General features: G+C 38.7%; 1 protein-coding gene across 1 annotated transcript in view; it reads left to right on the top strand.

The window, feature by feature from the left end:
* TRPV5 (transient receptor potential cation channel subfamily V member 5) overlaps positions 1 to 12876 on the top strand; it is a 45715-nt gene that overhangs the window by 12404 nt on the left and 20435 nt on the right. Inside the window, exons 2-5 of the mRNA XM_089511059.1 lie at positions 4909 to 5006; positions 5937 to 6059; positions 9065 to 9205; positions 12068 to 12166. Of these exons, the coding sequence (XP_089367185.1) occupies positions 4909 to 5006; positions 5937 to 6059; positions 9065 to 9205; positions 12068 to 12166 (461 nt within the window). The remainder of the gene's footprint in view (positions 1 to 4908; positions 5007 to 5936; positions 6060 to 9064; positions 9206 to 12067; positions 12167 to 12876) is intronic.

Here is a 12876-nt window from a genome sequence, read left to right as displayed (position 1 = left end):
ATCCACTCCAAGTGTTATTTTGTGTCCGTACATATGGGAACTATCTGAAAGGCATCAGGTGGAGAGAGGCTATTTTGCAATTAACCATGCTTACTGTCAAGGAGGTAGGATTATAGATATTAAACCCTGGAAAAATCAAAAGGAAAGTGGTTACTCTTTTCTCTGAAGCTTTTATTTTCTTGAAAACTTGAAAAATGGATTATAGGGTTGTTGTTTTTAAGATGGATGAAAAAAATATTGAAGACTAAGTGTTGGTATATTTATTCCCTCTACTTCCATCAAACAATTTCTTAAAAGTATGTAGCAGGTAGACTTTGACATAAGATGATGCACAGCATCTCACATTATTGTAATTCCTCGTCTGGGTTTCTTTTTGTTAGTTCTTTTTGTGGGAATGGGTGCTTTATGTCTGTTTGGCACTTTGGAGGACTATAGGAAACAAAACGATTATCTTTGTTTCACTAGAGTTTGTGGTTTCTTGTTTGTTTTTGTTTTTGTCTTTGCTTTGTTTTTGTTTTTTGCCTGCTATTCATCCATTTGCAAAGGGGTTCCTTATAGTTCAGCTAATTGTTGTAGTTCAAGATAATTAAAAAAAAATCTGCATAAATTGCACCTTCAATATATTAAACATGATACTTCTAAGCCAAGTTAAGACATAATGCATTTTATGTCCCTCAAGTAACTTTTAAGCCAAGTTAAGACATAATGCATTTTATGTCCCTCAAGTTTCAATTTGTAAAGAGTGCAAAGAGTGCACACACACACACCCCAATTATTCTGACAATTTCCATTTTTTCCATAGCTTCAGAATTTCTGGAAATGTTAAAGGAAAAACCACAGATATAAGAGACTTACTTTTTATTGTTACTTTCCTACACCTAAACTGTAACTTAGAATGCTATTTCTGGAAAGCAAACACTAGTTGTGTTATTCTGTTGATTTTATTGTCTGTGGTACTGCATAAGACTTTATGGTAGCCCATCTTTCAAGAAATGTTGGGAATGGGAGGTTTGTCTATGCTTAGTATTTGTTTTGTTGTTTCTTTGCTTTGTCAAGGAATTTTACTTTTATGGACATCTTTACTTTGAGCTTGATTGTTATTGATCTTATCTCTCAGTTAAAGGGAAGGAACCACATGCTGATACATCACCTACTGTACCAGTAATGGCACATGATGAATAATGATTTCATTGTCACTGAAATCTACAAAGAGTTCTTGATTTATAGAAATGGCAGTCCTTAGGAGTATGGAAAGACAGCATTCACATCTAGCAGCTAAGAGTGGGGAGCAATGGGGTAGACCAGCAGTTCCCAAACTTTAGTTTTCCAGGTGTTTTGGACTTCAGCTCCTAAAAGCCCCAGCCAGTTTAGCCAACTATCAGGCCAAAAAAGAGATTCCAGTTCAACATAAGGGGGAACTTCCTGACAGTAAGAGTTGTTTGACAGAAACACACTTCCTTGGAGAGTGGTGGAGTCTCCTTCTTTGGAAGTTTGTAAACAGAGGCTGGATGGCCATCTGTTGGGATTGTGTTGATTGTGAGTTCCTGCATGGCAGAATGGGGTTGGACTGGATGGCCCTTGTGCTCTCTTCCAACTCTGTGAGTCTATGATTCTATGATTTCTGAGAGCTGAAGTGCAAACATCTGGAGGACCAAAGTCTGGGAATCACTGGGCCAGACAATCCACATCAAGTACAGCTTGTATGCACAGGAGCGCAATCAGTAACATGCCCAACTCTAGAAGGGATTTGAGCATCATCATTATAAAAGAGGCTTCTGTAGAAAAAAAAGTTTTACATGGGTAATGACAAAAATACAGCCAATTCATGCATATTAATAAGAAAGTATCTTTTGAATTTTCCACAAAAGGAACACAATTTAAAATACAATATTTCCCACATGCAGAATAGTTGTAACAGTGACAAATATGTTATGTTCAAAAGCCAAGTTTACTAAATTTGTTTCTCTCTGATGAAGCACTGAATGCCAATATGGTCTCAGCATATGTGACAAAGCTGAGAATGAATTTTTTCACATGGCATTAAATGCATCAAAGGTGGCTCCTGCAGCATAAATCACGTACATGCATGGAAATATACACATATGTACAATGTTTTAATAATTTTGTAAAGTGCTAGTGTTGGGATTTTGCAAGATTCTCCCATATCCTTTGCGGTGGTGGGGAGTGCCTGAACTATATCTCTAAATAGTTGAGTGCAAAGATAGAAATTTGGAGATTGAAGGAAAAATTCATTTTGGGCAGGCCCAATTCTTATGGAGAGGCAGTGCCCTCCTTTGCCCCATGTGTAACTATATCGCTGTGGTGTCCCAATCTGGATCACTGCCTCCATACATGATTTAAACCTCCCCACATACTTCCTCCAAAATATATCAATGGAGCCACCATACTGAGCTCCATCATGAAAGATGGAGGTATAGAGTGGGAAGGTTTAAACCTTGCCTATCCACATGTAGCATAGTGGTTTGAATGTTGTAGTATGACTCTGGAGACCAGGGTTCAATGCCCAGCATGCTCACAGGCTCAGAGAATGGTAATGGCAAACCTCTTCTGAATTCTTGCCAAGAAAACATGAGGATAGGGTTGCCATAAGTTAGAAATGACTTGCAGGCACACAGAAGCAACAACATCCACATGTGCAAACTAGATCACAATCCCACTGGCATACCTGAAGGTGACGACGAATTACATGTACTGTGATATGCAATTAGCTGTGCATTTTGAATGAAAAAATTTTCAGGTTCAAATCTCATTTCTGCCATGAGTTCATTGTAGGTATCTTTAGGCAAACCACTTACCATTCTCTTGGGGCTTTTTCATGCTGCACAAATGATAGCACTATGATTCTGCTTTAACTGCAATAGCTGCATCTTAAGAAATCCTGGGATTTGTGGTTTGATAAGGCACTACAGTACTATTCTCTATCTAAGAATTATAAATTCCCTCCCTACATTTCCAATCCTAGGATTCCATGGGATGTTGGCACAGCAGTTAAAGCAGAATCATACTGCTATCACTATGCAGCATGGGATGTTACAGGGCTGCTGCAAGGAATTATAGAATCTATGTAAGAAATTTTGAACATCTCAAGTGCTAATTTATATGTACATGTATGTATGTGCCTTCAAGTCACCTGTTGATGTATGGCAATCCCATGAATTTCATAGGGTTTTCTTACGCAAGGAATCCTCAGAGGTGATTTTGCCAGTTCCTACAGCACCTGGTATTCATTGGCAGTGTCCCATCCAAGTCCTTACCAGGGCTCACCCCCACTTAGCTTCCAATATCAGACAGGATTTGGTGCCTTTAGGGTACTTAGGTCCTTCTTGTGTGTGCATGTATGTAACTTCAAGTTGCCTATCATCTTATGGTGACCCCATGAATTTCAAAGAGATTTCCTAGGCAAGGGATCCTCAAATGTGGTTTGGCCAGTTCCTTCCCCTGAAATATAGCCTACTGCACCTAGTATTTCTTGGTGGTCTCCCAGCCAAGTACTAACCAGGGCTGACCTTGCTTAGCTTCCAAGATCAGACAGGATCTGGAGCCTTAGGGTATTTATATGGGTAAGTGTTCTTATTCTGGAGTTGTTTGAAAGGAAGTGCTTTGTTTAGAACCATAATATCTTGTAGTTTGGGGAAAGGTGTGAGGAAGATAAGACCAGCTTTATCTGGTCTTATCAGGCTTTGACTGCCCACCTCATTTCCCACCATAGCTGCTCCTGAGATGCCCTCTGTTCATTAAAAGAAGTTTATTATGTGTGCTTCATTCATTTATTATCCAGAAAGCAGAATGGCAATTAACCATTAACTGTCAGGGCTTCCCACTATCTCCAGGATCCCAAATCCTAGGAATGAAAGCCTATTTTATTTGTCCATCCCCCCCCCCCCAATGTTTTCATGTCAGAGGTGAACACTGTATAGATAAGAAACTATCCCCCCACCTTCCAAAGAGGCTGGATCCTTCTTTCAGAAGAACAGAACTTTGGCTTATCTTGATCAGAAGGCAAATGGTTCCCACCACCCCTCCACACAGCCTTTCTACAGGGTTAAAGGTCTCCATCTTGTTGACTGTTCTTCACCCTCTTTTGTTGAAATTCCTAAGGCTAGTTAAAACCAGTTGCTGGTTACTCTTCATCCTAGGCTTCTGCAGGTGCAACTTCAAGGTTGTGCATGGTTGAATTCATTCAAACTTCATGGAATGAGATTGCCATCTTTGGATCCTTTCTTTAGCATTTCCAAAACCAGTCAGATGAAATATGTAGTGTATCAACTGTGGGTGACCTTGGGCAAGTCACACTCTCCCAGCCTCAGGGGAAGGCAATGGCAAACCTCCTCTGAACAAATCTTGTCAAGAAAACCCTAGGATAGGGTCGCATTAGGGTTGCCATAAATTGGAAATTACTTGGAGGTACACAGCAACAGCAAAACCAATATGCATTTTAAAGATTAGTTACCATCTACTTAATTTAATTCACTTGACTAGTGAGGCCTATCAAAGTCCACATTGCAATAATGTCTCTACATTTGTTAGGTTTTACAATTTTATTTTATTTTATTTTATTGCAGGGAAGGACTACCGGTAAGTTAGATGTATTAAATCCTGGGAAATTTGCATCTTTCTTATCTTTCTCTGTGCTTCCCCCATGTGGTTTCAGTAAACATTGCAAGAAGCTGATGTATCTTCAGTCACCAATTGAATTGCTTTTTTTCCTTTTTCTTTCAGTTCTGTCACTTTCTAGATTTCAGGAAATATTCCAAGATGATACTACCCCTTGATCATGCCATTCGCATAAAGAGAATGTTTGGCAAAGAAGTAATTTTAATTTGCCCTTCCCAAGTAAATGTGAAGTAAATGTGAACAGTTATATTATTTTATTTGCATTGCTAACAGGATCTGGGAGTCTCCACTTCTTCTCGCTGCCAAAGAGAATGATGTCCAGGCCATCAGAAAATTGACCACAGATGGTTCTTGTGATATTTTCCAAAGAGGTATTCCCATCCTATAAAACCCATGCCTGGCAGATGAGAGAATTATTTTCGAGAGGCAAGAGCCACACATTCAGATAGTAGATAAGCAAGGGCAATAAGCTAGCAAGGATCTTGTTGCAATAAGATGAGGTTGGATCATGGTGACCAGACAGCCTTCTTTTCTAGGACATGGCCTATATTGCAACCTTCTGTCTAGGAGGAATTCCAAAATATCATCCATTTTGAGCATGGCTAAGAAGCCCATTGAGTTACACCATGTTTGCTGTTTCTCTTCAAGAAATGAATCTGTTTGGCTCCCTGTCCTCACTGCAAATAGGGGATAGGATGGGTCCTTCTCAAGTTCTTTTTCCCCAGGATCAGCAGCAGACAAAACTTGCACCCAGAGCTCAGGTCATGTTTGTTCTTAGAGGGGAAACGGATTTTGTTAGGCAATGGGCTGCTTGAGGACACAGTGCAAATGTTGAAAAGGTTTTCCTCCTTAATTTCAGCACAATGGATGGTTGAAAAGGATGATTTAAATGTAGATTCAGTCAAGGGTTTGTTGCTAGTCAAGTACCATTTTAAGCCGGTTGTCTTGCTCAGAGGTCTATAAGTATATTGCAACCCAACCAAGAATTTTAACAAAGAAAAATACAGTTGAGTACATAATAAAATACAGTATATGTTAGTGTTTGGGGCATTTATTTGGTAACATCCTATGTTTTCCTTGAATGTCCTACATTTTGCAGTCCTCTGTGGTTATGATATCTGGTCCCTTTGGGGTGGATTGACTCAAATATCCTTTTTCTTATAAAAATTAGTCTTGTCATCCACCCAGTTTTAAATGTGAAGGACAGGCATATGAATTGTCCCTATTATGCCTGACAGTATTGCCAGAGGTCCAGCTTATTCTTAACTGACCTTTTGTTTTGTTTTCTCTACTTTGTGTAGGAGCTGTTGGGGAGACAGCCCTCCACATAGCAGCTCTCTATGATAATGTAGAGGCTGCTGAAGTTCTTTTGGAGGTGGCTCCAGAACTCATCAACGATAGGATGGCATCCGAACTCTATGAAGGTAATTCCTATTGAGACAGAATTTAAAACATTTCATTATTAACATACACAGAATGTGGATGTCAAAGGTTACAGCTGAGACCTCTTATAGCACCACCTAAGCTGCATCTGCACTGCAGAAATAATCCAGGTTGATATCACTTTAACTGCCATGATTCAATGCTATGAGATTCTGGGGTTTGTAGTTTTCTGAGATATTTAGCCTTTTCTGTCAGAGTCCTCTGATGCCACAACTACATATACGAGGATCCTACAGGATGGAGCCATGGTAATGCAGTGTTTTCATGCATTAATTCTGCAGTGCGGCAGCAGCCATAGATTTTTAAAGATAGCCAGTGGACATTTGTCCTTTTGATTTTTCATTACATTTTGGTATCCAATTTTCCACAAATCTGGTATTTTTCTGTCTTTTTCCTTATTTTTGCCTTGCATAATTTAGCTGTGACAGACGTAAAAGCACAATCAATTTGTTTCTCCTTTTGAATCTTTCCAAGTTTCCAAGTTGTGTGGCATACAACATTCTAGATGCACACATTATATGTCTTTTTTCCTACAGGCCCAAAAGCATATGAGGAAAGATAGATTTAGGAAGTGAAAAAGTGGTGAAGAATAATAAATTAAGCTTCTCTTCCCCTGTCTCCCCTTGGACACTGCAAATTGGACAGCTGGTTCAGCTGAAAAGAATGGGGTCAAAAGGAACCTTTTTATTGGCATAGAAGTTGGCAATTATTGGTCTTCTACTTCTTTTAATATGTGAATGACAGGGCATGGAGAAGAGTTCATAGCAGAATGTTAATGAGCTGATTAATGTGTGCCATGGTTTCCTTCTTAAAGATATATGTTTGGTGGAAGCCTATATTAGTTTCATGCTAGTGTTACTTCCCAGGTATTCTCCCAGAGAACCCTGGGAATTATAGTTTGGTGAGTCCTAACTGCATTTCCACCTTCACGGTAGTTTCTCCCATGATACATGATACATGTAGGAAATTATGTTAAACCATGCTAGTTTTCAAAGACATTGCTGTATTAATCAGGAAAATCAGTATGCAAATGGATCTTGTAGCATCTTTGAGACTGACTGACTGAAAGAAAGAAGCATAAGCTTTCATAGACTTGAGTCTACTTCCTCAGGTGTAGGTTTGGAATGGAGAATCCAGAGACAGACCTGTATAAGCTATTTGTGTGTGAGAATATACAGGTCTGTCTCTGGATTCTCCACTCCAAACATGCATCTGAGGAAGTAGGCCCAAGTCTACAAAAGCTCATGCTACCAACTTCTTTCTTTCAATTAGTTTCAAAGGTGCTACAAGATCCCTTAAAATGCAACTTTTGTTAGGCAGATGTGCCCTACCTTGTTGGGATAGGCACAGCCATTCTCTATGCCATATATCCAAGAACATAGATAAGCAAGATGGTCAGACTACCCATGATATTAGCCACATTATTGAATATTATGACTGGGATTCTCCATTTTTTATCCTATAACCTGGTTTGGGTGCCAGGGAGAGAGGGTTTGTTTTAGACTAATGCTTCCCAAATTTTGGTCCTTCGTGTGTTTTGGACTTCATCGCCCAGAAGCTAGTTGGGCCAACAATCAGAAATTCTGGGAGCTGACATCCAAAACATGTGAAGGACCAAGGTTTGGGAAACACTGTTTTAGACATTTCCACCACCATTTTCGAATTGAAAACCTCCCTTGAAGCCACTACTTGCCTTCAGAACTGCAGATTTGGGGCAAATAGCAACTTTGGAATGATTTTCAGTGAGAAAGTAATGTAGATGGAAATGTCTGAAAAACTAATCTCACACCTAGCAGTCCCGGACCAAATTAGGGTTCTAGTTTTTTTTAAAAAAAAAAGAATCCTAAATAAGATTCAGAGATGTGGCTAATGTCTTGTCTAATTCGACTTTGAGCCTTGGCTTTCACTTCAAAGAAAGCCTTTTTTTCTGAACTGTCTGTCTGTTTGTAGTTCTCATTAAAAAAGGTTTTCCAGTTTGTAAAACATGTGTTATTTTTTAAAAAAAATATTTCCCTGGCCAAATTCTTTTTTAAAGTTTGGTAAACCTGTAAACGTATCATAAAGCAATATATCCAAAATGCATCCAGATAATATCCAGAGAGAATATGTTAAGTCGTGGTTCCCAGACTGTGAAATGACTTGCCAGAAGAGATACGACAGCTGAAAACACTGACTGCATTTAAAACAGCATTAATAACGTATCTCTTCTGGCAAGCCTATCCAGTTAGTTTTAAATCATGACTTTCTAATCTGTATATGAATTCTTATGAGTGTATTTTTTTTATTAAAAAAGATGTTAAATATAGAATTTGTCATGAGTCCAGAACGGTAGTTGCTAAATGTAACCTCAACATTAGGTGTAGAAGGAGAAAGAAAATATTGGAGAGTAGGATTGTATTTAATAACAGCAGCTAGAATGTTAGTAGCAAAAAATTGGAAATCCACATGTGTACCATCTATAGAGGATTGGAAATATAAAATATTTGATATGAAAGAACTTGACAGATTAACAGCAATCTTAAATAAAAAAGATATGGATAAATGGGAGGAAGAATGGTCAGGAGTGACAAACAATTTGTTAAAATCGACAAATGTTTAAAAAAACCTTTATGAAAAAACTAAGTCAAGATTTTTTTATTTGTAATTATAAGTTAAAACTATATAGTTTCTTGTCGAAAGTCTTCAGTTGTAAGTCTAAAATATAACAGATTCATAGCTTGTTGATATAGGTTGATATGTTTTTATTTATCCTGTTGTATAAATGTCTTGTAAAAATTTATCATGTAAAAATGCAAGCTTTGTAAAATAAAGATATATGAGTGTATTTTAATGAGTTTATAGTATTGTATTTTAACTGTGAGTTTATGTGTTTTAATTGTTTTTTTTAACATGTTGTGCCCCACCTCAAGTGGGAAAGAAATAAATTTTATTATTAATATTATTATTGCTCACTTTTGTTTTGTTTTGTTTTTAATGTCAATTGCAGGACAAACAGCTATCCACATTGCAGTAGCCAATCAAAACATAAACCTGGTGAAATGCCTGCTCAAGAGGGGGGCTCATCTCTCCACTCCCAGAGCTACAGGACTCTTCTTCAGGCGTAACACCCAAAGCCTCTTCTACTTCGGTATGGTCTTATCTGCAGCTCCAGGAAACAGGGGGGTTCTTCACACTGTGAAAATAATCCAGGATTAATCCAGGTTAAATCTCGGTTGTTCATATACATCCTGAATGCACCCAATTAATTGGGGGGGGGTGCTAAAAAGCCCACTTAATCAAGGAAGATTGATATCGGTTTTTTGCTGAGTTTTTTAAAAAGATCTGCACTGTCAATAGTATGAATAACTGATGCAAATAGACCCGAATAGACCTGAGATAAAATGCTGCATACCAAAAAGGGGTTCCAAATGCATTTGCATTGTCGACTCCCATCTTTATTTGAGTGCTTGCATGGGTGAACAACCGAAATTGCAGAGATGCACATCAGTATGGATCAATATGGCTCCATTGTGGGAATAACAAACCCGGAATGCATGAGTGAGATGATTCACATTGTTACGGTAAAAAAAGAAGACATCTATGGAGGTGTACATTCAGGCTGCAGCAACCACACCCCACAGCCTCTGGAGAGAGCAAAAAGAAGCCCTGAAAAGGGGCTTCTTTTTGCATCCCAGAAGGGGCACAATAGGCATGCCAGCGTGCCATGATGATGCCCCTTCTGCGCTGTGCCATTTGGGCATTGTACATGGTGTGTGCCATCATGGTGTGTGTCATCATGGCGTGCGCCGTGTGGATGGGTGTGCACCAAAATGGCACTCAGGTGGCACGGTAAGGGCTTTGAGTGTGCAGATGCTCAGCCCACACCGCACATACAGGCTGGCACAAAGTGCCAGTCTGTACACCCTTAAATGATCCCAGGGTTAATTCTGGGATCTGGGGGAGAAAGATAGTGCAGCACAATTTTTAAGGATTTTCCCCCAAGCTCCAAAACAGCCCAAGACCAAGTCTTGGCCACTCTTTATACCAGTATCTTTCACCAAACCAGATGTGTTTCTGTTGAAAACAAATTGGTGTGGCATTTGGGTTGCTTTATTCATAAATGACAGTTGAAGTTCTTAGGAAGTCAGCCAGTGCCTAGTTGAAAGATTTTTCATTTAGCAGTAAGCAATACAGTGCTTAATATTCTGCCAAATCAGACACCATTTAATATTAAATAAATAAATAAATAAATAAATAAATAAATAAATAAATAACTTTTATTTCTTTCCTGCCTCTCAAGGCTCGAGGCAGGGTACAACATGTTAAAATACAAAACACAATTTAAAAAGGAAACACATAAAACCAACAGTTAAAATACAATACTATAAGACCATTAAAATGTACGTTTATAATACATCTTTTAAAACATAGCAGTTAAAAGTAATGATTTAAAATAGACTTGGTAAGCCTGTCAGAAGAGATATATCTCTAATGCTGTTTTAAATGCAATCAGCCTTTTCAGCCGTCATGTCTCTTTTGGCAGGTTATTCCACAGTCTGAGGGCAACAGATGAAAAGGTTGCCTGGGAAATGTTGCCAGACTAGTCCTGGCTGGTTGGAGCAAACATTTCCCAGATGTTTGAATGTACTGGGTGGATTATTTACTTTACTTGTTATGATGGTAATTAATTCTAAGCTTATTCTGAATATGGATTTGAACACTGGTACCTATCCAGTGGGAGAGTCAGCTGGTATAATGGTTTGAGGGTTGGATTATGACTCTGGAGACTGGGGTTCAAATCGCAGCCTTGCCATTTAAACCCACTGTGTGACCTTCAACAAATCATAATCTCTCAGCCTCAGAGGATGGGAATGGCAAACCCCCTCTGAAGAAACTTGCCAAGAAAACCCCATAATACATTCACCTTAAGGTTGCCATAAGTTGGAAATGACTTGAAGGCACACAACAACAACAATCTATCCTGTGGCAGCTTGGACTCCAGTTTGCTGATGACCCATCAGTCTCTGCCATAGAACATTACTGGTTCAGAAATTGGGGAGCATTGTTGTGGGGCAGTGGTGGCAGAATAGCTGCTAGTTTAGCACCTGGAGGTTGAGATTACCACCACATGAGCCTAAACACAATCATGTGTAATTTTGAAAACCAAGTAGGATCAAGGCTTGGATAGGAGACCAGCAGAGAACACCAGAGATCTTCAGGCAATAGATGGAAAGAATCCTGACTATAATCTAGTCAAATGCTGAGAGTATGGAGATAGATGGCTCAAACTCAGTATTAGGCAGCTTCCTGTGTTTCTTTACATTTCTGAGTAGCTTGGGTATGTTATCATGAACTAGATCGACTGGCCTTGTGTTTGAAGTGAAAGCTCTACTCGTGCTGTTAAGTCTGTGATGGCATCTTGATATAGGCAGGCTACCAACTGCATGAAGTAAAGAAATCTCATCTGACAAGACAGCAAACAAATATATAAATATATAAAATTTATAAAAACAGTATGTTGACTCAGACTTGATCGTACTCAGAACAGTCAGTCATGATTCAATTCTCATTGATATCAGTGGGAGATCTAACCCAAATATAAGTAAGTCTAAGCAACATCATTAGTTTAAAAACCATGCTTTTTTACTGTATACTGATGAATGTGTAGGTTGCTGGGTAATTTTGGGCAAAACTTAGAGGATGTCAAAGGCAAATCCTTTCTGAACAATTCTCACCAAGAAAACCTGTGATAGGATCACCATATGTTAGAAACAATTTGATGACAAACAACAACAATAGCAACAATGTGTGTGCCACAGCAGGCAGAATCATTTTGGAAGAGGCACTTCTTCCAGGATGGAAGAAAAGGACAAATCCCTCTTCTAAGATTAGCTGAAAAACTGCTTAACAATGAATGATCTAATTGTTGCAGCTCTAATTACTGAGCTTTACCAAAGCCTCCCACTGCCAGTGTTTGGGCCCAGTTTTAATCCCCTTTATTCCTCCGCAGGGGAACATGTTTTATCCTTTGCAGCCTGCACAGGAAATGAGGAAATTGTCCGTCTGTTGATTGAAAATGGAGCTGATATCAGGGCACAAGATTCTCTAGGTAAGCGCCAGAAGGAGAATGAGACTTCTTTGATATTGGGAAGCAAATCATGCATCTCATAAATGAAACTGAGTGAATGGGTCCTGATTACTTCCATTAGGTGCCTCTGTCAAATAATGTGTAGCACAATTTCCCCTGGACTGTTTGCAGCAGAAGGCAATAACAGGCAGTTTTTAAAGGTGAAAAATATTTTGCTGCAGAACATCTTTCAGCAGTCCTGTCAGAAGCAGGGGAAATTGTGCCTTTACCATCCTTTATCTTATATAAAAGGCTGTTGGCTGAGTAGCTTTTAGTTATTAAGAGGGCATGCTTTCAATTGATTCATTAAGTGACTGATTGATCAAGCAACAGTATCTATATACAGTGGGTCCTTGCTATGCGCTGGGGTTTGGTTCCATGGATACAAAATCGATGGATGCTCAGTTCCATTAACTACAGTGACATAGTAAAATGGTGCCCCATATATAAAATGGCAAAATCAATTTTTGTTTGATTTGGAATATATATATTTTCAAGTCATGAATGCTAGACTCCATAGGTAAAGAATCTATGGGTATGAAGGATTGACTGTACATTTGCAAATTAACAGCCCCTCAATATCACTTCCTTTTGGAGCTATTGAACTATGCTTATTATAATTTATAAGTGAATTAATAATAAGCACATCCTACTATTCATTTTAATACATTATTTTTCATTTGTGTAACAAA

Source organism: Sceloporus occidentalis, unplaced genomic scaffold (assembly GCF_023333645.1).
Source record: "Sceloporus occidentalis isolate IW3139 unplaced genomic scaffold, rSceOcc1.0.p SCAF_1, whole genome shotgun sequence".
NCBI classification, from domain to species: Eukaryota; Metazoa; Chordata; class Lepidosauria; order Squamata; family Phrynosomatidae; genus Sceloporus; species Sceloporus occidentalis.
Note: the sequence above shows the minus strand (reverse complement) of the source record. Positions and strands in the feature narration are given on the sequence as shown.